This window comes from Oncorhynchus keta, chromosome 13 (assembly GCF_023373465.1).
Source record: "Oncorhynchus keta strain PuntledgeMale-10-30-2019 chromosome 13, Oket_V2, whole genome shotgun sequence".
NCBI lineage: Eukaryota > Metazoa > Chordata > Actinopteri > Salmoniformes > Salmonidae > Oncorhynchus > Oncorhynchus keta.
Genome location: NC_068433.1, coordinates 5779579 through 5806404, shown reverse-complemented (window position 1 = coordinate 5806404; position 26826 = coordinate 5779579). Strand labels below are relative to the sequence as shown.

At 45.9% G+C, this 26826-nt stretch overlaps 1 protein-coding gene across 1 annotated transcript; it reads right to left on the bottom strand.

Annotated features, from left to right (window-relative positions):
• Positions 1-480: 480 nt before the first annotated feature.
• LOC118391836 (uncharacterized) lies at positions 481-26672 on the bottom strand. The gene is made up of 8 exons (XM_035783297.2): positions 26541-26672; positions 20332-20450; positions 10822-10906; positions 10340-10535; positions 8400-9421; positions 4807-5636; positions 2399-2644; positions 481-1928 (listed from the first exon to the last, which is right to left on the bottom strand). The coding sequence occupies exons 1-8, from the start codon at positions 26633-26635 to the stop codon at positions 1681-1683; spliced, it is 2841 nt and encodes a 946-aa protein (XP_035639190.1). The 5' UTR covers positions 26636-26672; the 3' UTR covers positions 481-1680.
• Between the last annotated feature and the right edge of the window lie 154 nt (positions 26673-26826).

Below are 26826 nucleotides of genomic sequence, written 5' to 3'. Positions count from 1 at the left end.
GTCATGTATTGGTTTAATCCATATGACATGTATGCTCATTCTAGGGTGGGGGGTCGTATTGGTTTAATCCATATGACATGTATGCTCATTCTAGGGGGGGGGGTCGTATTGGTTTAATCCATATGACATGTATGCTCATTCTAGGGTGGGGGGGTCGTATTGGTTTAATCCATATGACATGTATGCTCATTCTAGGTGGGGGGTCGTATTGGTTTAATCCATATGACATGTATGCTCATTCTAGGGGGTGTCGTATTGGTTTAATCCATATGACATGTATGCTCATTCTAGGGGGGTCGTATTGGTTTAATCCATATGACATGTATGCTCATTCTAGGGGGGGTCGTATTGGTTTAATCCATGTGTTTCTTCCTACATCTTTGTAAAGACGACGTAATATTCACATTTGGTCTTCAGCTTTCAGTGGAGGTGGAGGTCCACTCCTCTGAACTCCCTTTTTCTCAGTCATTTCCCTGTATACTGTTCCAACAGATTGAAATAAAGAGGGTTTTAAACTCGGGATTCTCCAGGAACTTCTAGGCCTGTTGTTTCGTAATCCCAGGGCCCGTATCCACAAAGCGTCTCAGGAGTAGAAAATGTGTCGTAAGTGCTGAGAATAGAGACATTTTACTCCTACTCTTACGGGTAGAAATACAAATAAAAGCTAGGCATTAAACCTAAACTAGTTGACAGATATTTAAGAGACCTCATGATCTGACCTCACCAGTTAAGAGTTACCAGTTTTGATCATTTAAAAAAAAGAAAGAAAAAAGGCCTGCAAACACTGTTAAATAATATGCCTAAGTAATATTGGGCCACTGAAGGTATTTCGGGCCTATGTTAACTTTGATTGGGTGTTGAAAATGATAGGTTTTAATGCAACATTATCAGTAAGAGACGTGATGCCTACAGTACCGTACAAAATACATTTAGAGTAATCATCCAGGAGTTCAGAGTGTTAGCGACCATATTATAAAACGTACGCTTTTAAAAAAAACATCAGAATTGGTAAAAAAAATAAAAAGAAGGTTATGCATGCCAACATATTAGGCAATAATTAGGAGTTAGGCAAAGTGATCGTGTCAGACAAATTATATCAAGTGTTTTACCATTGCAACATTTGATGTAAAGTCACGTTCATCTGGGTGTCTGAAAACGTGCTATACAGTTCACAGCTGGCCATGCCTCTTCGTGATTGGTTATTTCCCATAATTTACAACGATGAGACTCATCACCATCTTTCCTTTGCGGTATCTCAAACTGTCGTGACGACCAGCTGAGATGAACCTTTTTAGGAGTTGATGTTACTCCTGGTTCAGAGTTTGTCTGTTCAGTGTCTTAACATCATAAAACCTACTGTGAGCTGGGCAGGGTTTTTTTGTCTTAAAAACTCTGTTTTAACAGGATTCCTAGACCCTTTTGAGACACTATGTGGATATGTCCCCTGGTCAGAGGAGACATTTCAACTAATCCCAGTTAATTCTCTCCTTGACTCTTGATGAAGACAACACTGCATTACTGGGCTACAGGGCTAGGACTGATAGTGCACACCTAGTCCCAGGAACGACCTCTAAGGTCAGGTCAGAGGTCAGGTAAAATCAGACGAAAAACAAACAGACTGCACTTCTCCAGGACTAGAATAGGGTCACTCCAGATGGTTGAAGTCAGTTCTCTCGCTCTCTATCTAACAGAGTTCCCTGCCCTCTCCCTCCTGCCTTGCTTCTTCAGTAGCTGGATGCGGTTGTGGCAGTAGAACTTGATGGCTCTCCAGTCACGCTGGTTGCTGACCAGCAGGGGACAGAGCTGCAGGCAGCGCTCGCAGTCCGCCTTGGCTGGCACGCGCTGCTCCATGATGTTCCTCTTCAGGTGCGTCTCCACGGCGATGCGCTCCGCCTCCGACCAGGGCCGCTTCAGCACCCCACGCTTCCCTGGGAACACAGGACAGAGTCATGAACATCAATTTCCCAATTCCAAATCTATACCCACTGAGTACCTAACCCCTAAAACACTTGTGTATACAGTATATTCATGAAACATCGTTTTGATCTCTTTACATATTTTTGTATAGTTTTGTTTATACAAGTACAGGTTTGGGATAAAGAGAGAGGAGCACAAAAAGTAGACAGAGTCACCTGACCCGGGGCTCGAACCCCATTGGCCGAGGGGGCATGTGTCCGGCACACTTGAGTAGATCTGAAAGGACTCGATAACTGCGAGGAAGTTATCGATTGGCTTGTTGAATCCCTAAATTTTCCAACATGTCTGACGCTGGCCTAGCACTGGCTTGCATGGATGTAGCGCAATATTGGGTATTAAAGAGGCTATTGTTCAAAACACATTCACCCAGATAGGCATGAATAGGTGATACATTTGGTAGAAGAAATAAGCCTGTACATACCAGACTTGGGCTGAATGATCCTCCTCTTGTGGGCACCAGGGAGCGAGGGGTTGACCAAGGAGGGAGCGGGGGCTTTATTCTTGCTGGGGGGTTGACCTGGTTGCTTCTTCACCTCCCCCACCTTCTCCTTCTCCTCCACCTTCTCCTTAACCTTCTCTTTAACCTTCTCCTTAACCTTCTCCTTAACCTTCTCTGCCTCCACGTCCGAGTCGTCTGAGAAGGAGTCCGCAGAGTTTCCTGACATCACTGTTGGGTATGGATAGAAGATGGAGAGAGCATGTTGGGTAGGGATAGAAGATGGAGAGAGCATGTTGGGTAGGGATAGAAGATGGAGAGAGAACGTTGGGTAGGGATAGAAGATGGAGAGAGAACGTTGGGTAGGGATAGAAGATGGAGAGAGCATGTCGGGTAGGGATAGAAGATGGAGAGAGCATGTCGGGTAGGGATAGAAGATGGAGAGAGCATGTCGGGTAGGGATAGAAGACGGAGAGAGAACGTTGGGTAGGGATAGAAGATGGAGAGAGAACGTTGGGTAGGGATAGAAGATGGAGAGAGAACGTTGGGTAGGGATAGAAGATGGAGAGAGAACGTTGGGTAGGGATAGAAGATGGAGAGAGCATGTTGGGTAGGGATAGAAGATGGAGAGAGAACGTTGGGTAGGGATAGAAGATGGAGAGAGAACGTTGGGTAGGGATAGAAGACGGAGAGAGAACGTTGGGTAGGGATAGAAGATGGAGAGAGAACGTTGGGTAGGGATAGAAGATGGAGAGAGAACGTTGGGTAGGGATAGAAGATGGAGAGAGAACGTTGGGTAGGGATAGAAGATGGAGAGAGAACGTTGGGTAGGGATAGAAGATGGAGAGAGCATGTCGGGTAGGGATAGAAGATGGAGAGAGCATGTCGGGTAGGGATAGAAGATGGAGAGAGCATGTCGGGTAGGGATAGAAGACGGAGAGAGAACGTTGGGTAGGGATAGAAGATGAAGAGAGAACGTTGGGTAGGGATAGAAGATGGAGAGAGAACGTTGGGTAGGGATAGAAGACGGAGAGAGAACGTTGGGTAGGGATAGAAGATGGAGAGAGAACGTGTCGGGTAGGGATAGAAGACGGAGAGAGAACGTTGGGTAGGGATAGAAGAACGAGAGAGAACGTTGGGTAGGGATAGAAGATGGAGAGAGCATGTTGGGTAGGGATAGAAGATGGAGAGAGCATGTCCGGTAGGGATAGAAGATGGAGAGAGCATGTTGGGTAGGGATAGAAGATGGAGAGAGCATGTTGGGTAGGGATAGAAGATGGAGAGAGCATGTTGGGTATAACCTGCCTTATACAATGTAAAAGGCTTGGAGACTCTGGTCAATGTTTTCCTCTTTCATTTACACAATGTGAGAAGGACAGATCGTTGTACGGCGGGCAATGCAATTACAAAAAGCTACCCTGTTCAGAGTTCCCATCTATTCAAAATGTTCTGGTAAGTTTGCTCCCAGCTGGCTTCCCAAAATAAAAAAATGAAAAATTACAAATATGTTTGTTCCCAGCTGTGTCCGAGTGAGAGGAGAATCATCCATCATGTGTAAAGCTCTAAACATGCAACCCCGTACTACTGCTTTATTACCAACTTACAACTAGTAAACATATCCCTACTGAGCATGACCAGCATACTAGTTAGTAAACATATCCCTACTGAGCATGACCAGCATACTAGTTAGTAAACATATCCCTACTGAGCATGACCAGCATACTAGTTAGTAAACATATCCCTACTGAGCATGACCAGCATACTAGTTAGTAAACATATCCCTACTGAGCATGACCAGCATACTAGTTAGTAAACATATCCCTACTGAGCATGACCAGCATACTAGTTAGTAAACATATCCCTACTGAGCATGACCAGCATACTAGTTAGTAAACATATCCCTACTGAGCATGACCAGCATACTAGTTAGTAAACATATCCCTACTGAGCATGACCAGCATACTAGTTAGTAAACATATCCCTACTGAGCATGACCAGCATACTAGTTAGTAAACATATCCCTACTGAGCATGACCAGCATACTAGTTAGTAAACATATCCCTACTGAGCATGACCAGCATACTAGTTAGTAAACATATCCCTACTGAGCATGACCAGCATACTAGTTAGTAAACATATCCCTACTGAGCATGACCAGCATACTTGCCATGCCTCCCTGGTAACAAAGCCATCATTCCTCCAGTACCGTTTCCACTCTTCCATCCCCATGAGATGGGGAGATTACTAATTCACAAACCCTTCATGAACAGGACGCCCCCCTGCCCCCCACACACACACACAACTTTCTCTGATAAGGGATGGAGCTGTGCCATGGATTTGCAGTGTGGTAGTTTGGTCCCACCAGAGCCCAGTTCCCTGTAGTTTCCTCTTACCATCCAGCTCCAGACAGATGTGCTGCAGACTCATCCCTCTGAAGAGGACCCCCTCTTTTTCCCCATAGATCACCACCCTGCCCACACGGCCCATCAGCGCCGGGTCTCGGCCTATCGTGGCGCAGCTCTGGGTCACGTGGTACTCCCTCTGCAGGAAGTCTTCCAGGCGCTTGGCGGCAGCCCCGCCCGGCTGGCCCTGCCCCTCGCCTTCCTCCAGGAGCAGTAGCTGGGTGAGAATGGCTACCTGCTGGCGCGCCCGTGTCTGGGTCAACGCCCGGGGGTTCTTGGCGCCGCTGGCCCGCGCCAGGTTGCGCAGTAGGTCGGTGCCCCGGAGCGGCGTGGCGGGCGAATGGAAGGGCCGGGAGAAGACGTAGGGGCTGTTGGGGTCGACGCCCACGTTGGAGGAGGTCTGAAGGAGCAGCTCCAGGCAGGACTCGCAGTGCGGGGGCAGGATGAGGGGCTGGATGCGCCCCCGCTTGCCCAGCACACCTGCTCGGGGGAGGTGGCAGAGGACCTGATGCTCAAAGGGGGAGAGGATGGCCTCCATGCCTGTGGGGGGGGTGTTGGCCGAGTTAGCCTGGGTCAGGGTGGGGCTTGGGGGGGTGGTGCGGTTGTGATAGTCCTGGGTGGTGAGCTTGGCCACTTCACACTCTCGGTGGCGGTTGTAGAGGATGAGCAGCGCCAGGCTGGAATGGCAGAGGAGGCGCCAGGCCTCAGCCGAACTGGGGGAGCGAGTGAGAGACAAGAAGGAAGAGTGCTGCTGCCGGCTCAGGTAGAGCACCAGGCAGGAGAGGGAAGAGAGGAGAGGGGGCATGTGGTGTCTGTGGGAGCTAGAAAAATAGAGAGAAAGAGATGGAGGGAGAGAGAGCAACACAGAGGAAGAGAGAGTGACACAGAGGGAGAGAGGATAGAGGGAGGGAGACAGAGGGAGAGAGGGAGGGAGGGAGACAGAAGATGGAGAGAGGGAGGGAGGGAGACAGAGGGAGAGAGGGAGGGAGGGAGACAGAGGGAGAGAGGGGTAGGGAGACAGAGGAGAGAGGGAGGGAGGGAGACAGAGGGATAGAGGGAGGGAGGGAGGGAGACAGAGGGAGAGAGGAGGGAGGGAGAAGATAGAGGGAGAGAGGGAGGGAGAAGAGGAGAGAGAACGGAGGGAGGGAGACAGAGGGATAGAGGGAGGGAGGGAGACAGAGGGAGAGAGGGAGGGAGGGAGACAGAGGGAGAGAGGGAGGGAGACAGAGGGATAGAGGGAGGGAGACAGAGGGAGAGAGGGGAGGGAGGGAGACAGAGGGATAGAGGGAGGGAGGGAGACAGAGGGAGAGAGGGAGGGAGGGAGACAGAGGGATAGAGGGAGGGAGGGAGACAGAGGGAGAGAGGGAGGGAGGGCAGGGAGACAGAGGGAGAGAGGGAGGGAGGGAGACAGAGGGATAGAGGGAGGGAGGGGACAGAGGGAGAAAGGGAGGGAGGGAGACAGAGGGATAGAGGGAGGGAGGGAGACAGAGGGAGAGAGGGAGGGAGGGAGGGAGACAGAGGGAGAGAGGGAGGGAGGGAGACAGAGGGATAGAGGGAGGGAGGGAGACAGAGGGATAGAGGGAGGGAGGGAGACAGAGGGATAGAGGGAGGGAGGGAGACAGAGGGATAGAGGGAGGGAGGGAGACAGAGGGAGAGAGGGAGGGAGGGAGACAGAGGGATAGAGGGAGGGAGGGAGACAGAGGGATAGAGGGAGGGAGGGAGACAGAGGGATGACCAGGGTTAGGGAGACAGAGGGAGAGAGGGAGGGAGGGAGACAGAGGGAGAGAGGGAGGGAGGGAGACAGAGGGATAGAGGGAGGGAGGGAGACAGAGGGAGAGAGGGAGGGAGGGAGACAGAGGGATAGAGGGAGGGAGGGAGACAGAGGGAGAGAGGGAGGGAGGGAGGGAGACAGAGGGAGAGAGGGAGGGAGGGAGACAGAGGGATAGAAAGGGAGGAGACAGAGGGAGAGAGGGAGGAGGGAGACAGAGGGATAGAGGGAGGGAGGGAGACAGAGGGAGAGAGGGAGGGAGGGAGGGAGACAGAGGGATAGAGGGAGGGGAGGGAGACAGAGGGATAGAGGGAGGGAGGGAGACAGAGGGATAGAGGGAGGGAGGGAGACAGAGGGAGAGAGGGAGGGAGGGACAGAGGGAGAGAGGGTCAGGGAGGGAGACAGAGGGATAGAGGCGGGAGGGAGACAGAGGGGCCCTGAGGGAGGGAGGGAGACAGAGAGGATAGAGGGAGGGAGGGAGACAGAGGGAGAGAGGGAGGGAGGGAGACAGAGGGAGAGAGAGGGAGGGAGGGAGACAGAGGGATAGAGGGAGGGAGGGAGACAGAGGGAGAGAGGGAGGGGGGAGACAGAGGGATAGAGGGAGGGAGGGAGACAGAGGGAGAGAGGGAGGGAGGGAGGGAGACAGAGGGAGAGAGGGGGGAGGAGACAGAGGGATGGAGGGAGGGAGGGAGACAGAGGGAGAGAGGGAGGGAGGGAGACAGAGGGATAGAGGGAGGGAGGGAGACAGAGGGGGAGGGAGGGAGGGAGGGGACAGAGGGATAGAGGGGGGAGGGAGACAGAGGGATAGTCCTGGGTGGGAGGGAGACAGAGGGATAGAGGTGGAGGGAGGGAGACAGAGGGAGAGAGGGCAGAGGAGGGAGACAGAGGGAGAGAGGGGGAGGGAGGAGAGACAGAGGGATAGAGGGAGGGAGGGAGACAGAGGGAGAGAGGGAGGAGGGGAGACAGAGGGATAGAGGGTCTGGGAGGGAGACAGAGGGAGAGAGGGAGGGAGGGAGACAGAGGGGAGAGAGGGAGGGAGGAGACAGAGGGATAGAGGGAGGGAGGGAGACAGAGGGAGAGAGGGAGGGAGGGAGACAGAGGGATAGAGGGAGGGAGGGAGACAGAGGGATAGAGGGAGGGAGGGAGACAGAGGGAGAGAGGGAGGGAGGGAGACAGAGGGAGAGAGGGAGGGAGGGAGACAGAGGGATAGAGGGAGGGAGGGAGACAGAGGGATAGAGGGAGGGAGGGAGACAGAGGGAGAGAGGGAGGGAGGGAGACAGAGGGAGAGAGGGAGGGAGGGAGACAGAGGGAGAGAGGGAGGGAGGGAGACAGAGGGAGAGAGGGAGGGAGGGAGACAGAGGGAGAGAGGGAGGGAGGGAGACAGAGGGAGAGAGGGAGGGAGGGAGACAGAGGGAGAGAGTAAAAAAATAAATAATAATAATGTCAAAATGTAATATTTGAAAGCAATTTTTTTTCTTTTCCGGTTGAAAATCAATATCCCACGTATACACGTAAAATGAGCAGAATCAAACAAAATGGACAACTGCAAACTTCATTGAGTAGGCCATTCAAAGTTGGTCTGATGTCATTGCCATGTCATGAGGATACCTGGACCACCTATTGACATGTGCCTTTTACTAAGTAAATCAGTTGATGAAGGAGCTGAAAAGAAGACTGTGAACTTTACATTTCTTTATCACACATCTCCATTGATAGAACGGCAAAATATGCATTTCAATTCAGAACTTCACATGAAACATTTAATTTAGGCCCAACATCTCTTTCCAATGTAGCAGAACCATATTAAGCATCATACCTAGCCAGCTGTGTACTCCAGTCCCCAGGAATCTCTACGGTCCCCGCTCCTCTCAGCTCCTCATCCAGCTCTTCTTCCTCCGGCTTGGGGGTAGGAGGTGGAGGTATCTCTTCCTCTTTGCTCCTGATGGACTCCTCCGCTTTCTGCTGCTCCTCCTTCTCTCTCTTCGGCTTGCGGCCCCTCCTGGGTGGCGTGGATGTGGGAGGACTTTTCACCGGGGCCACTGCAGGGGCGGAGCCTGGCTTGGGCGTCTGAGCCGATACGTTGGAGGCTTTTTTGGCCGCGGCCGACTGAGAAGCCGAGGGTGGGGAGAGCGAGAGTGAAAAGGAGACCGCCCCCGAGGAACTTCGAGCGGCCACCGCATCCCTCTCTCTCTCCCTGGAGAAAAGAGGGGGAGGGGCGGGAGTAGAGGAAGAGGAGGGCTGGGGGGAGGCGAAGATGTGGCCATGCGAGGAGGAGGTAGAGGAGGAAGGGTGTGTGTGGAGTGCGGATAGCTCCATGGCAGCCCTGACCTCTGGCTGGTTGGCATGGTGTTTCTCCAGGTGGCGTGCCAGAGAGCGGTAGTGGCGGCCGCAGTAGGGGCAGTGCTGCCGTCGGCTGACAGTGGCTCCGCTGGAGCTGCCGATGTTTATGTTGATGTTGTTGTTGATGTTGGTGGTGGGAGGCGCCAGTGGAGTGGCGGGCTGAGACGGGGTCTGGACCACGGTCGGGGTCGAGGAGGCAGCCAGCCGGGAGAAGGAGGATGAGCAGGGGCGCCCGGGTCCGGCCCTGGGGGTGGCGACACTCTTCTTCTTGGCGGTGACGGGGGGGGTGGCTATTTTGCGCTTCTTTCGGCGGCGGAGCATGCGGCCCCTCAACTCCTCCATCTCTTCTTCTTCGTCGTCATCGTCGTCTTCCTCCTCCTCCTCTCGGTCCGAATCGCTGGGCTCAGTGTGGGTTAGCGGGGAGGAGGAGGGGGAGAGGGACCAGGAGGGGGTGAGGTAGTCGGAGAGAGACAGCGGGTGGGGGCCAGGCTCTTCATCCTGTTCGGAGACAAATCCAAAAACATAACAAATGAGCAACTTTATAAATCCGCACAGTAACCAATAGAAAAAAATGAAGCTGAGGTCACAATCTAATATAGAGCCCAACCAATCACAATCGTTACTTGGACAGAACAAGGAAAGAACACAACTAGCAACTAGTAGTAATGAGGTCACAATCTAATATGAAGCCCAACCAATCACAATCGTTACTTGGACAGAACAAGGAAAGAACACAACTAGCAACTAGTAGTAATGAGGTCACAATCAAATATGAAGCCCAACCAATCACAATCGTTACTTGGACAGAACAAGGAAAGAACTAGCAACTAGTAGTAATGAGGTCACAATCAAATATGGAGCCCAACCAATCACAATCTTTACTTTGACAGAACAAGGAAAGAACTAGCAACTAGTAGTAATGAGGTCACAATCAAATATGGAGCCCAACCAATCACAATCGTTACTTGGACAGAACAAGGAAAGAACTAGCAACTAGTAGTAATGAGGTCACAATCAAATATGGAGCCCAACCAATCACAATCTTTACTTTGACAGAACAAGGAAAGAACTAGCAACTAGTAGTAATGAGGTCACAATCAAATATGGAGCCCAACCAATCACAATCTTTACTTGGACAGAACAAGGAAAGAACACAACTAGCAACTAGTAGTAATGAGGTCACAATCAAATATGAAGCCCAACCAATCACAATCTTTACTTGGACAGAACAAGGAAAGAACACAACTAGCAACTAGTAGTAATGCCAGAACAACGGCAATTTTGATGTGTATGAGGTTTCTCTGTTGGTCAGACGTCATGACCTCTGACAACACTCATTCACGGAGGAAATTTAAGAATAGCCGAAATGGGTTTGCAACGAGGCAAGCTGGCGATGTAATCAGAGTCATTAGTTACCATGGCGTTCTCTCCCCAGTCCATCAGGCTGTAGTCCACTGTGATCTCCTCCCCTTTGGCGATGTCTCGAATCGCTATGACGACCAGCCGCACCTGACTCCCGCAGTGCACCTCTCGGATCCTACAGTTGGGCGGGGGGTGGAAGAGCACTGGCCCCCGGACCCCACTCGCCCCCTCCTCGCCCAGCTCCGACACACTGGACGGAGAAACAAAGTAACGTCACACACCATCCACTGGAGACACAGCCTTTTGCTCCAGCCTAGCAACCGCACCTGATTTCACTGACCAAGGGTCTTGGTGAGGTGTGTTAGCACCGGGCTTGAACAAAAGCCTGCACACCCTCCCAAGACTTGGTGACCACTGCAATAGGTAAGGTTGACCCGTACACTGCAGTCTCAATGCAACTACAGACATTTGATTGATTTCTCAAGACATGTCTGTCATTGGTTGTCTATTCCATGACCCTACGGTCTCTCGCTCACCAGAGCTGGGAGGGGTCGGCGAGGTAGTAAGGGCTTCCGGTTGGAGGCAGTCTGTCCTCCGCTCCGTCTGGGTACTGTCCATCACCTGGGAGAGTTAGAAACAAGTAAGTACAGCAGAACACATTCAACACAATGGATACTTGACACATTATAGGGCTGCAGGACAGAATAGATAAACCTATAATGATCTGCATGTCATTTTTTGGCAGTGAGGGGGGAAAACACTGCATAACACCATCTTTACTCAGTTCTATTTCTCTCCCTCTCTCTCACACACAAACAAACACCAGTATCCCTCTCGCTCCACCACACACACACGGCTCCCAACTTTTAAGAAAGTGGGCATCGACCCCCACGTCTTCTCCCGGGTTAAACAGCATTTAACAAGGAGCAGGAGATTCATTTAACAAAGCTTAGGCTTCCATTAAGGCCTATATGAATTCTACCATTAAGGCCTATATGAATTCTACCATTAAGGCCTATATGAACTCTACCATTAAGGCCTATATGAACTCTACCATTAAGGCCTATATGAACTCTACCATTAAGGCCTATATGAACTCTACCATTAAGGCCTATATGAACTCTACCATTAAGGCCTATATGAACTCTACCATTAAGGCCTATATGAATTCTACCATTAAGGCCTATATGAACTCTACCATTAAGGCCTATATGAACTCTATGGCCTATATGAACTCTACCATTAAGGCTATATGAATTACCATTAAGGGCTATAAGGCCTATATGAATTATACCATTAAGGCCTATATGAACTCTACCATTAAGGCCTATATGAATTCCATTAAGGCCTACCATTAAGGCCTATATGAATTCTACCATTAAGGCCTATATGAATTCTACCATTAAGGCCTATATGAATTCTACCATTAAGGCCTATATGAACTCTACCATTAAGGCCTATATGAATTCTACCATTAAGGCCTATATGAACTCTACCTATATGAACTTCTACATTAAGGCCTATATGAACTCTACCATTAAGGCCTATATGAACTCTACCATTAAGGCCTATATGAACTCTACCATTAAGGCCTATATGAACTCTACCATTAAGGCCTATATGAATTCTACCATTAAGGCCTATATGAACTCTACCATTAAGGCCTATATGAATTCTACCATTAAGGCCTATATGAACTCTACCATTAAGGCCTATATGAACTCTACCATTAAGGCCTATATGAACTCTACCATTAAGGCCTATATGAACTCTACCATTAAGGCCTATATGAACTCTACCATTAAGGCCTATATGAACTCTACCATTAAGGCCTATATGAACTCTACCATTAAGGCCTATATGAACTCTACCATTAAGGCCTATATGAACTCTACCATTAAGGCCTATATGAATTCTACCATTAAGGCCTATATGAACTCTACCATTAAGGCCTATATGAACTCTACCATTAAGGCCTATATGAACCATTAAGGCCTATATGAATTCCATTAAGGCCTATATGAATTCTACCATTAAGGCCTATATGAACTCTACCATTAAGGCCTATATGAACTCTACCATTAAGGCCTATATGAACTCTACCATTAAGGCCTATATGAACTCTACCATTAAGGCCTATATGAACTCTACCATTAAGGCCTATATGAACTCTACCATTAAGGCCTATATGAACTCTACCATTAAGGCCTATATGAACTCTACCATTAAGGCCTATATGAATTCTACCATTAAGGCCTATATGAACTCTACCTTTGATAAACATGGCAGACCCCTTTTCCCTTTCTTCCTGTGCCAATGCCATTCCAAATGTGTTCCTATATAGTCCACCACAGTCGGACGCTTCATAATACCCATAAAGCCTTGCAGTCAAACACATGAATTGTTCCAATCATTTTCCCACTAAGTATGTGTCCGGTTTAGGCTTGGCGTTGCGTTTTTGATAACCGTGGAAATATCTCTCCTCTGACAATTTGAGTCATCAATATAATTTGTCAATATAAAGTGAAATGCTAATTAGCAAACGGAGAACACCTCAGAAACACCACGAATTCCTGCAGGAAGCTCCCGCACGTCACCTCTAGCCGACGCGGTCAGCTCCTCGATCAGAGATCTGTGCCCAATCCCATGATGAACACATGTGCTGTATTGAAATTAATTTACTAAAAAGTGTTGAACTTCTTCTGTCCCATGTCTCGGTCTTAAACTAGCGACCGACAAAACTTTAGCTAGCTAGTTACACATATTTTGGATGACTTAGCCTTGATAATTGTTTGTACAGTATGTCGACATTGGTGTCTATTTCACACACACATGGCCTTTTCCAAGGATGACCACCATCAGTCTGGCCACGTGGAGGAGACCAGCATTAAGTCTGGCCATGTGAAGACCAGCATTAGTCTGGCCACGTGGAGAAGACCACTATCAGTCTGGCCACGTGGAGAAGACCACTATCAGTCTGGCCATGTGGAGAAGTGCAGCTATAGTGAGGGACCTAGCGGTTTGCTCAGGGCCAGCGTGATGGGAAATAGGACATCCTGTGACATCCTGTGACTGTAGCTATTACGTTAAGTTTGTGCATCTTAGCAATACACTGTGTTCTATCCAGCTGTCAGCATTCTCCAAGGTAAAAGCCACTTAATCATTAACCAGATTAACCCGGATATCAAACTTAGATAAGTGATAACTCAGTTCTAGAATGTTGTCATTGATGAGAATGAATCTAAACGCAGATATTCAGAATTTACTTAGTTTAGACATTCAGTCCGTATTGTAGTTTCATGACCAGAGACACTTCTTCAATAGGCACAGTATTTATTAATTCACAGTGGTACATGCATTCACTGTCTGGATTTATAGAATCCTTCACACTATATGATTGATATTGTCAAGTGATAAAATCCCAAGTTATCAATAAAAAAAGAGGTTAATGGAATTGTATAAAATATTCTAACGCTGTAATGTCATCAAATCAAACTTGACTTATATTGCACTTTTGATTTTATTTTATTTTTTACAACAAAGGCATTTCAAGGTGCATTTAACCTCCTTCCTGTTGGCAGGTCTCTATAGGAGACCAGGGGATTCTCTCTCCAACATGTAAAAGCCTCCGTGGAGCTCATCAGTGTAGCCTGCAGCCTATTTTGGCGGTTCACAAAATCAGCCATACGGGTGTAGAATGCGAGTGGAGGAAGCCAGCTGTGCCCAACCAGGTGCAGTCAACTGGAGGACCTGTACCCGGCTGAAGACTACAACCCTCTGTCCCTAGAGCCCCCAGAGCAGGATCTTCAGTGTCTAAGGAACCATCTCCGGGGCAGGTTCAGTGGAATGGCATGTCTCCTTAAACCTGAGCCAGAACACAGCTACCCTCCCTGTCATCCCCGTCTGGGGCATGCAGGCATCCTGGCTGGCATGGCGCAGTCGTTGGAGCAGCAGGAGGCTATACGGCAGTGCACCAACCCCAACTGGCATTGAGGAGAGGCAGGTTGACAGACAGCAATGATGGATCAGTGGTTAGGGCCAAGCTCGTTACTCCATCGCTGCTGAAAGGGGTCCTCAGATCAGTCGTTGGACGGGGTGTTGTCTGTAAAGTGGGGCAGAGATAAAGAGGAGGGAATCAAGGCATTCAAAATGGGGGGTTTGAAGGAGTTAGGGCTTTGAGTCACATGGTCCTGGATCCTGGGTGCTTCATTGGACGGTCTGGAAGTCAAGTGTCCCTATGGTGCCAGGGACCTTATCATTGTAGAGGCAGTGCAGTCAAAGGATTTTTTTTATTTTTTTACATCAAGGATGGAGGTTCTTACCACCTCCGTGAAGACCTTGGCACCAGGTCCAAGGTCAGATCCACATTACCGGAAGGTGACACCTGCTTCTTCATTGTGTGGACCACCAAAGCCTCCATCCCCATCCAGCGTGACGACCTCTGACAGACTCATATCGCTCCTCCTGTCAGTACCTGTTTTCAGGGAAGCCACTGCTCCAAAAATATTCCACATAGTGTACACACACACACACACACACACACACACACACACACACACACACACACACACACACACACACACACACACACACACACACACACACACACACACACACACACACACACACACACACACACACACAAGGCTGCCAAAATAGGTTATATCACACACAACTCTAGCTCAAAGCAGCGAACTAGAGTAATGTAGTTAACATAAGTTCGATCACAAAGGAACAGTCTCATTCAGTAGTACAACAGTTCACGTTGCATTTTATCATGGATACAGCGGGAATTTATATCTGTGATGTTTAAATTACGTCTTACCCCCAAGAGTGAGAGAGAGAGCGAGTACGTCACTTCCAGCAGATGAGCGGGAGAGATAGAGGATAGAGAGAGATACAGAGAGAGAGAGATACAGAGAGAGAGAGATACAGAGAGAGAGAGAGATACAGAGAGAGAGATAGAGATAGAGAGAGATACAGAGAGAGAGAGATACAGAGAGAGAGAGAGAGAGAGAGAGATACAGAGAGAGAGAGAGAGAGAGAGAGAGATACAGAGAGAGAGAGAGAGAGAGAGAGAGATACAGAGAGAGAGAGAGATACAGAGAGAGATACAGAGAGAGAGAGAGATACAGAGAGAGAGAGAGAGATACAGAGAGAGAGAGAGAGAGAGAGAGAGAGAGAGAGAGAGAGAGAGATACAGAGAGAGAGAGAGATACAGAGAGAGAGAGAGAGATACAGAGAGAGAGAGAGAGAGAGAGAGAGAGAGATACAGAGAGAGAGAGAGAGAGAGATACAGAGAGAGAGATACAGAGAGAGAGATACAGAGAGAGAGAGTACATCACTTCCAGAAGATGAGAGAGAGAGAGAGAGAGAGAGAGAGAGAGAGAGAGTACACGTGTGCCTATCGGAGTAGTAGTTACAGTCCGGTACATAGCACAGAACCATCCTTGCTTCTGCTTGATGGAGAGACCTAAGGTTAGCTAGTTGGCTACAAAAGCCAGGGTAAATTCAATTCTAGTAATACAAAAAATGCTACGGTAGCTAGCTAGGTAACTTAAAATGTATAAAAACAAGAATACACACGAGAAATATACAATATCAATTATTTACAGAAACTAAAAAAAGATGATATCTACTTGCTAGGTTAGTTGCTATTGTCGATGAGAGTTTGCATGGAGAAATGTGGAGGTTTCAACCCCACCCTGCAACTTGAGTGATTACCTCAAAGCTTGTGACAGGATGTGTAGTTCTGTATGATAGTCACATTGGCGGCTAATTAGCATAGACCCTTTGGGGTGGCAATTACAGACAAATATATTGATTAAAAAAAAATTAAAAACTTGTCCAAGAGAGATTTATACGGTTCTCAAAACCTCACCTTTTATGACATAGTTCTAAAAATCCCCAACTGAAAAAAAATGAACGGTGGAAAAACGATTGGAACCATTTCTGGGTTTTACCGCTAGGTTTTGTGGGTATTATGACTCATACTGGGGTACTCTATAGGCAAGACCTACTGGTTAAGTAACCAGGTTATTTGGTTGCTGGGTAACATGACTGAACACCGTTGTTTGTTATCAAACCAATAATTAGCAGCCCGGGATTCATTTAAAATTGACTGCAATTTGGTTTATAAAATTCAATAAAATGTGTGCCAACTCACAAGAGATAGATATATTTACATCTAATTCGTTTTTCCTCTTAAGGGGTTGATCAGCTTTACATTGCTTCCTTCAATGTAATTGTCTGCATCATTCCAAGTCACCCCATCCATATATTTTTGGTGTAAATACACTTTTAAAACATTAAAAAATACCTTTATTATTCCCTGCAAACCCGACCACCCTTCCCCCAATTGGAGTAAACACTTAGGCTTCTACATTCAGTTTATACATATTATACACATTTTACAAACACAATCTATTTTACAATAGTTATATTGTGTTTGTTTTAAGTCCTGGCCTTCCTCTATTTCTGATGTCTATCCAGTTTGATTTATATTTGTAACTGTGCTATTTCACAACATTTCTGAACCTTTATACATTGCACAGACCCCGTATGTTTTACATCAACTACAAATACTTAGGTGTCTGGTTAGACTGTAAACTCTCCTTCCAGGCCCATATCAAACATCTCCAATCCAAAGTTAAATCTAGAATTGGCTTCCTATTTCGCAACAAAGCATCCTTCACTCATGCTGCCAAACATACCCTTGTAAAACTGACCATCCTACCAATCCTCGACTTTGGCGATGTCATTTACAAAATAGCCTCCAATACCCTATTCAACAAATTGGATGCAGTCTATCACAGTGCAATCCGTTTTGTCACCAAAGCCCCATATACTACCCACCATTGCGACCTGTACGCTCTCGTTGGCTGGCCCTCGCTGCATACTCGTCGCCAAACCCACTGGCTCCATGTCATCTACAAGACCCTGCTAGGTAAAGTCCCCCCTTATCTCAGCTCGCTGGTCACCATAGCATCTCCCACCTGTAGCACACGCTCCAGCAGGTATATCTCTCTAGTCACCCCCAAAACCAATTCTTTCTTTGGCCGCCTCTCCTTCCAGTTCTCTGCTGCCAATGACTGGAATGAACTACAAAAATCTCTGAAACTGGAAACACTTATCTCCCTCACTAGCTTTAAGCACCGATTGTCAGAGCATCTTAAAGATTACTGCACCTGTACATAGCCCACCTATAATTTAGCCCAAACAACTACCTCTTTCCCAACTGTATTTAATTAATTTATTTATTTTGCTCCTTTGCACCCCATTATTTTTATTTCTACTTTGCACATTCTTCCATTGCAAAACTACCATTCCAGTGTTTTACTTGTTATATTGTATTTACTTTGCCACCATGGCCTTTTTTGCCTTTACCTCCCTTCTCACCAAATTTGCTCACATTGTATATAGACTTGTTTATACTGTATTATTGACTGTATGTTTGTTTTACTCCATGTGTAACTCTGTGTCGTTGTATCTGTCGAACTGCTTTGCTTTATCTTGGCCAGGTCGCAATTGTAAATGAGAACTTGTTCTCAACTTGCCTACCTGGTTAAATAAAGGTGAAATAAAATAAATAAATAAAAATTTGTTAGTCAGGTTTGTAGGCCTCCTTGCTCGCACGTGCTTTTTCAGTTCTGCCCACGCATTTTCTCTAGGATTGAGGTCAGGGATTTGTAATGGCCACTTCCAATACCTTGACTTGGTTGTCCTTAAGCCATTTTGCCACAACTTTGGAAGTATGCTTGGGGTCATTGTCCATTTGGAAGACCCATTTGCGACCAAGCTTTAACTACTTGACTGATGTTTTGAGCTGTTGCTTCAATATATCCACATGATTTCCCTCCCTCATGAAGCTTATAAGTGAAATAGTCTGTCTGTAAACAAGTTGACCAGCACGAAGTAGATGTCCTAAACGACTTGAAATGTGACATTTCAGTTTGGTTCGAATAAATGAGCAACAATTTCTAAAAACCTGTGTGTTTGCTTTGTCATTATGGGCTATTGTGTGTAGATTGATGAGAAAGAAAATAAAATACATTTTTAGAATAGAATAACAAAATGAGGAAGAGGTCAAGGCGTCTGAATACATCTGAATGCGTCTGAATGCACTGTAATGTGTATTATTTAACATTACTATAGAAATAAAAAAACATGTTTTTCCTAGGGTAGCCTAATGGTTAGAGCATTGGGCTGATAACCGGAAGGTTGCAAGTTCAAACCCCGAGCTGACAAGGTACAAATCTGTCGTTCTGCCCCTGAACAGGCAGTTAAACCCATTGTTCCTAGGACCATCATTGAAAATAAGAATTTGTTCTTAACTGACTTGCCTGGTTAAATAAAGGTAAAAAAAATTGTACACACTTGGATAATTGCTATCACAAATTGTTATCTTCTTCTGTAGTTTGGCAACTTCCTGTCCTTCGACCGACTCCGGCTGGAGTATGAGGTGTCCGTCTCGTAACAGAGCCTCCAACTGCAAGGATGGCGTTGCGATTCCACTCCATTGAAATGCATGACATCTGGCGCAGCGTAACGTTAGTGCTTTATGGGTAATGTGAACGAGGCTTCACACGCGTGACGAAGTACTCATTCTGATATGACATATCTGTCACCTGATCACATATGATCAACGGCAAAGTGGATAAAACGAGAATAAATCACCTCTTACTTTAGCAGCCTTGAAAAAAGGTGTCAGGAAAGGAATGCTATTCATTATTTGTATGTTCAATGGGATTGGAGAAAAAAAAAACAGAACCAAAGTTGATTGCTACAGACATTTTTTCTAATCCTACTTCCCTAATAAAAGGGCAATTACTTTTTTGAGAAAACTCAAAAAGGCATATTCCTACAATAGACAAGGATTGAATGAGTTTTGCGAGGCAGAGCTTAAAATAGAGGAATTGGCTACAGCTGCCTAGAAACCAGCCTTAAATAAATTGCCTGGCTGTGACGGCCTAACATCCATTTTTCTTTTGGAATGAACTAAGATCTACCTTCATTGAATGTATTGAGAGTAATATTTTCATGGCCACTTTTGAAACAAGGTATATTACTACCTATACCCGGGAAATTGGTAGTATTTGTTCATTTTCTTAAACCTGTATGCTTAGTTATGTACTTTGTACTTAGTTATACAATTATAACATTTACAAGAAAAAAAGATGACATCTGAACTCTGATATTCTATTTGTAGGATGCATTCAGTCATTCAGGATGCATTCAGTCATTCATTTCAAGAGCGACGGTAGTGATCGCACAGGGAGAAGATCAGCCCTTACGGCTCAATGGTGATACACTGTCTGTGCAACCCCCCCCCCCAAAAAAAAATACTGTGTTTTATTCTACTACACAATTCACGTGGATGACCTACTGAAATCAAAATGCAAATTAAAAAATAAATAAATAAATAAATAGAATAAAAATAAATAAATAAATCACATAAATATAAATAAAAATCTCTGAAAAGTGACGGGTTTGCATCCCCGATACAACGCATCAACTTTGCTTGCGCTGCCCCAATGTACAAAGGTAACAGCAAATTATTGGGGTCTGCACCGAGGGTGTGTGAATGCATGTGAAGTGGCCATTATTGGGGTCTGCACCGAGGGTGTGTGAATGCATGTGAAGTGGCCATTATTGGGGTCTGCACCGAGGGTGTGTGAATGCATGTGAAGTGGCCATTATTGGGGTCTGCACCGAGGGTGTGTGAATGCATGTGAAGTGGCCATTATTGGGGTCTGCACCGAGGGTGTGTGAATGCATGTGAAGTGGCCATTATTGGGGTCTGCACCGAGGGTGTGTGAATGCATGTGAAGTGGCCATTATTGGACCGGTGCATTTAGAAACTAGCTGCTGTGGCAAATTATTATTATTATTATTTTTTACTGAAATGTAGTTTTATAAACAGATCGGCGGGGCCAGTACCACCTATATGCAACGGTTCGTCAGTCTTCTAAAATGGTAGTCTCATAACGTTTTGGTGACATTATTGTAGTACCGGTATACCATGCAACACGTGTGTGTGTGTTTACCTGGACTGTAGCTGTGTTCAGAAAGACTCTCCTCTTCCTCCTCCTCTTCATCCTCTGTCACGTAGGCCCGGTCACACACCTTCACAGGGGTACCCTTCCTTTTCCTGACACACCCCCTCCTACAAAACACACCCCAGGGGTTCCTTCAGATTTACAACATTTCAAATTAAATAAATAAAAATAATAATAGATGTTTTACTGAATAGAACTGAGATTTATTTTGTACGTGACAAGAATGACATTTCTAGATAAATTGCATTTACATCTGCCACATTATGAATAGACCATTTGTTACCATCAAAATAACCCCAGGTAAGCCTACAGCTCGGGCTGTGACGGTAATTGGATAACTGTGACATTGTCCGTTTTGGATGTTGACCTTCATGAAAATAAAATAGCCGTCAACCATCTTTTTTTTTTTCCCTTCCAAAAAATGTTTTGTCAACTTTATTTGAACGTATATCTCCTTCACCCATAGCAGGACTGTTTAACTATTGATTTGTATGGTATTGTTTTTGCTAAACTTAATCCGTCACCTCCTCTTTCCAAACATCTTTTAAAACGTGGCGCAATCAGCAAATCCGCTCTAATCACGGACAGGAGAGAATCTCTGAAGGTCAAATCAGTCCATTCAAAAAGAGGAGGGGTGGAGTGAAAAGTGGGGACTGAGGTCAACTATAGAGCCTATAGCCTACAGGCTGGGGGTGGGTGGGAAGCCTCTGCTCTTCACCTCTGACCTTTTTCCATTGTTACCGTAGATCGGAGGAGTGAGGTGAAAAAGATGTCTCGCCTAGCAACAACAACAACAAAAAAAGGGTAATTATTTTTGTTTGCACTAAAGTGTAAATATGACTCCTTACATGAGTCTGACAGTGCACTCTCTCTCGAAAGATTGGACACTGAAATCCCGCTGTTTGAAAACAATCCCACACAGCTGGCACCCTGGCCGTAGTCCCGCGTTGGGGATAGCTTGACTTGACGAAAATAAAGTGTACTGTATCACCACAGACAACGGGGAAAACATTGTGGCTGCAGTGAGGCAACTGAACTGGCCTTGGCTAAATTGCTTTGGCCACAATCTCTATCTTAGCCAATGGCATGAACAGCGAGCACACACACAGGCCAGGGTCTAGGTCTATTTTACCTTTATTTAACAAGTCAGTTAAGAACACATTCTTATTTTCAATGACGGCATAGGAACAGTGTGTTTAACTGCCTGTTCAGGGGCAGAACGACAGATTTGTACCTTGTCAGGTCGGGGGTTTGAACTCACAACCTTCCGGTTGCTAGTCCAACGCTCTAACCACTAGGCTACACTACCGCCCCATGGATCTAGTGGAGGCCCAAATCACACCCTCATTCTGGACAGAAATAAAAGTTTGATCAGCTAATAACAATAATAATTGATTTATAACCTATTCGATGTTAAAAGAATAAGCTATAAAAAATGTTATTCAGATGCAAATAAATAAAAATTGGCTAATTTCCTTGAATCATTCAATGTGGCATTACCATAGATCAACTGTATTTGCACAATGAAATTAGCCTGTTTATTTAGTTTTATTGTAGTTAAACTACTGATAATTAAATTATAATAATCATATAGGTAATATTCCGGGAATCCTACGTTACATTTGGGGTGGCAGGAAGCCTTGTGGTTAGAGTGTTGGAAGGTTGCAAGATTGAATCCCCGAGCTGGCCCCCATCAATATACACACACAACATGTATTAACAATAAAATCTTAAAATATCCCATTTACACAAGTAATTGGGCGGCAGGTAGCCTAGTGGTTAGAGCATTGGGCCTTAACCAAAAGGTTGCTAGTTTGATTCCCTGAGCTGACAAGGTAAAACATCTGTTGTTCTGCCCCTGGACAAGGCAGTTAACCCCACTGTTCCTAGGCAGTTAACCCCACTGTTCCTAGGCAGTTAACCCCACTGTTCCTAGGCAGTTAACCCCACTGTTCCTAGACCAGTTAACCCCACTGTTCCTAGACCAGTTAACCCCACTGTTCCTAGACCAGTTAACCCCACTGTTCCTAGACCAGTTAACCCCACTGTTCCTAGGCAGATAAACCCCACTGTTCCTAGGCAGTTAACCCCACTGTTCTTTGGCAGTTAACCCCACTGTTCCTAGGCAGTTAACCCACTGTTCCTAGGCAGTTAACCCACTGTTCCTAGGCAGTTAACCCCACTGTTCCTAGGCAGTTAACCCCACTGTTCCTAGGCAGTTAACCCCACTGTTCCTAGGCAGTTAACCCCACTGTTCCTAGGCAGTTAACCCCACTGTTCCTAGGCAGTTAACCCCACTGTTCCTAGGCAGTTAACCCCACTGTTCCTAGGCAGTTAACCCACTGTTCCTAGGCAGTTAACCCACTGTTCCTAGGCAGTTAACCCACTGTTCCCAGGCAGTTAACCCCACTGTTCCTAGGCAGTTAACCCCACTGTTCCTAGGCATTTAACCCCACTGTTCCTAGGCAGTTAACCCACTGTTCCTAGGCAGTTAACCCACTGTTCCTAGGCAGTCATTGAAAATGTTCCTAGGCATTTGTTCTTAACCCCATGCCTAGGCAGTTAAATGTTCCTAGGCATTTTTCCACATTTTAGTTAACCCCACTGTTCCTAGGCAGTTATTTCCTAGGCAGTTAAATAGATGTTTCTCATTAACCCCACTGTTCCTAGGCAGTTAACCCCATAATGACAAAGCAAAAAAAAGTTCCTAGGCAGTTAACCCACTGTTTGCAAATGTATTAAAAACTGTTCCTAGGCAAACCCACTCCCCCCACTTTGCCCCCACTGTTCCTAGGCATTTAAACCCACTGTTCCTAGGCAGTTAACCCCACTGTTCCTAAAAAGTTAACCCATTTCCCAGGCAGTCATTGAAAATAAGAATTTGTTCTTAACCGTCATGCCTAGTTAAATAAAAGGTATTTTTCCACATTTTGTTACGTTCCGGCCTTATTCTAAACAGACAAATAGATGTTCTCAGAATCAGACACCATACCCCATAATGACAAAGCAAACAAAGCAACCTACACAGGTTTTATTTTCTTTGCAAATGTATACACTAAAAAAAACAAAGAAATATTACATTTACACAAGTATTCAGACCTTTTACTCAGTGCTTTGTTGTAGCACCTTTGGCAGCGACTACAGCCTCCAGTGTTCTTGGGTATGACGCTACAAGCTTGGCACATCTGTATTTGGGGAATTTCTCCCATTCTTCTCTGCAGATCCTCTCTAGCTCTGGCAGGTTGGATGGGGAGCGTTGCTGCACAGCTATTTTCAGTTCTCTCCAGAGATGTTAGATCGGGTTCAAGTCCGGGCTCTGGCTGTGCCACTCAAGTACATTCAGAGACTTGTCCTTGAAGCCACTCCTGCACTGTCTTGACTGTGTGCTTAGGTTAATTTTCCTGTTGGAAGGTGAACCTTTGCCTCAGTCTGAGGTCCCGAGCACTCTGTAGAAGGTTTTCATCAAGGATCTCTCTGTACTATGCTCTGTTTATCTTTGCCTCGATCCTGACTAGTCTCCCAGTCCGTGCCGGTGAATAACATCCCCACAGCATGATGCTGCCACCACCATGATTCACCGTAGGGATGGTGCCTGGTTTCCTCCAGATGTGACGCTTGGCATTCAGGCATAAGAGTTCAATCTTGGTTTCATCAGACCAGAGAATCTTGTTTCTCGTGGTCTGAGGCTCTTTCGATGACTCCAAGCAGTCTGTCATGTGCCTTTTGCTGACGAGTGGATTCCGTCTGGCCCCTTGACCATAAAAGACCTGATTGGGGGAGTGCTGCAGAGATGGTTGTCCTTCTGGAAGGTTCTCCCATCTCCACAGAGGAACTCTGGAGGTCTGTCTGAGTGACCATCAGATTTTTGGTCACCTCCCTGACCAAGGGCCTTCTCCCCCGATTGCTCAGTTTGGCCAGGTGGCCAGCTCTACAAAGAGTCTTGGTGGTTTCAAACTTATTTCCATTTAAGAATGATGGAAGTGCACTTTTGTTCTTGGGGACCTTCAATGCTGCAGACATTTTTTTGATACCATTCGTCAGATCTGTGCCTCGACAGAATTCTGTCTCGGAGCTCGAACAATTCCATGGACTTCATGGATTGGTTTTTGCTGTGACATGCACTGTCAACTGTGGGTCCTTATATAGATGGTTGTGTGCCTTTCCAAATCATGTGCAACCAATTTAATTTATCACAGGTGGACTCCTGCTCACAGCTCAATTTTGAGTCTCATTGCAAAGAGTCTGAATACATATGTAAATAAGGCATCTGTTTTTATTTCTATACATTTGCTAAAATTTCAAAACACATGTTTTTCGCTTTGTCATTATGGGGTATTGTGTGTAGATTGCTGAGGAATTGTTATTGTTTAAATCCATGTTAGCATATGGCTGTAACCTAACAAATGTTGTAAAAAGTCAAGGGGTCTGAATACTTCCTGAAGGCACTGTAGATGGGGCTGTAATGGAGTGACTGGCTGCAATACCGCTTGGTATGACAAATGCGTGGCGTCCAACCACAAGGTGCTACAGTGGGTAGACCTTATAGCCCAGTACATCCCTGGGGCCGAGCTCCCTGCGATCCAGGGCCTCTATACCAGGCGGTGTCAGAGGAAGGCCCTAAAAATTGTCAAAGACTCCAGCCACCCAAGTCATAGACTGTTCTCTCCATTACCGCACAGCAAGCGGTACCAGAGCACCAAGTATTGACCCAAAAGGTTTCTGAACAGCTTCTACCCCCATGCCATAATAATGCTGAACAGCTAATAAAATGGCTACCTGGACAATTTGCATTGACCCCCTTTTTCTTTTGCACTGGCTCTATGCACACTCACTGGACTCTATCCACACATACTACACCGACGCACACACACCGTACTAGTACTCCTTGTAAATAGTCTTGTTATTGTCATTTTATTGTGTTACTAAGCCCTTTTTTGGGGGGGCTCAATTTTCTTACTTTTTAAATCTGCATTGTTGGGAAAGGGCTCATAACTAGGCATTTCAAATTAAAGTCTACACCTGTTGTATTTCCAGGCTGTATCACAACCGACCATGATTGGGAGTCCCATAGGGAGGCACACAATTGGCTGTGTCGTCCGGGTTTGGCCGTCACTGTAAATAAGAATGTATTCTTAACGGACTTTCCCGGTTAAATAACGGTTAAATAAAAACTTTTTAAAAAATTATTTTATCTAGCGCATGTGAAAAATATCATCTGAATATTTGTTTTCAAGTGCAACTTTAATAATAATGCTTTTTGGAAACAACTTGGCGATTTAATAATGATTCTTAATGATGAACTTAGCCTTTTAGATGCTCTTGGGGAAGATTGGGCCATTATATTTATTGAATACAATTGTAAAATCAAAATGGAATAAAATCCATAAAGTATCAGCCAATCAAATAATATATTGGAAACAAAATGTATATATAATAGCTGGTGAAATATTATGCTTTTCAATAATTGTAGCCATTTGACAAACCCCAATAACCAGACATATATAGGCATATATATATACACACACACACACACACACACACACTTGAGAGACAGTACGCCTTTGCATCCCTCATTATACAGTAGACCACAAGTCAGTCAGATCTACACAGTGAAAGTGATGCCTAAATGTAACTGGCGGATTTCCACCCAACAACATCAGTTTGAATGAAGATGCTAGTAGCACATAGCTAACTACAGTACCAGAATATCTGGCAAACATATGATTTTAATGCCTAAATTCCTAAAAAATAACGAGCCATGTCGCTTTCGAGTTAGCTAGCGATCAAAATCAAGCAAAGCTAGCCTAAATGCAATAATCTGTTGAGCTAGCTAGCTATGACTACCGTGTGCAGATGTAACTAGCCAGCTAACTAACAGATGGCTAATAGTTAGCTCGCTGGCTAATTAAATAAACAGACAGGACATTACAGCTGGCCAGCTCTCAAACGAAAGCTCAAAAACATACGGATAATCAACAGTGACAGGGTGTAAATAAAAAAAATAATTATAAAAATTAACAGTAACTAGGTAGCTATTGATCCTGAAACGAAAAAAAAAAACACTTTCGCCGTTTTTGTTTTTTTTTCCTCAGCAGAATCAACACAAGGATGGATACTAAACAAACCCGCTTTGCAATCGACTTCACTTTTAAAACAAGTAGCTAACAAGTGATCAAAGAAAATCCCCAATACGTTACCCCCGGGGCGGCAAAGGCGGTTTGCTCCCATCCCCGTCGCTGTCGAGGGTCGGTGGCTCCCGGTACTCAAAAGGCGACCGTACGTTCTCCGCCATTAGTACAGCTCCCCTACCTCGCTATCCCGTAGATTGCGTAACGCGCATGCGCGAGTATGCAGAGATTTATATGGTAAAATGGGGGGTTGAAATAGCAGCACAAGGAGGCAAGAAAGCAATAGATCTGTCACTTTCAACCCTTCCTTTTCATTATTATTGCGTTAGAATAAAGTAGTCTATAACATGTTTTT

Excerpts from the sequence above, each read along its gene's own strand:
- LOC118391836 (XM_035783297.2), bottom strand. The coding sequence starts at position 26,635 with ATGGCGGAGAACGTACGGTCGCCTTTTGAGTACCGGGAGCCACCGACC. Across the intron at positions 10,536-10,821 it reads GCCGACCCCTCCCAGCTCTG|TGTGTCGGAGCTGGGCGAGG; the intron begins GTGAGCGAGAGA and ends TTCTCCGTCCAG. Across the intron at positions 9,422-10,339 it reads ACTGGGGAGAGAACGCCATG|GATGAAGAGCCTGGCCCCCA; the intron begins GTAACTAATGAC and ends GTCTCCGAACAG.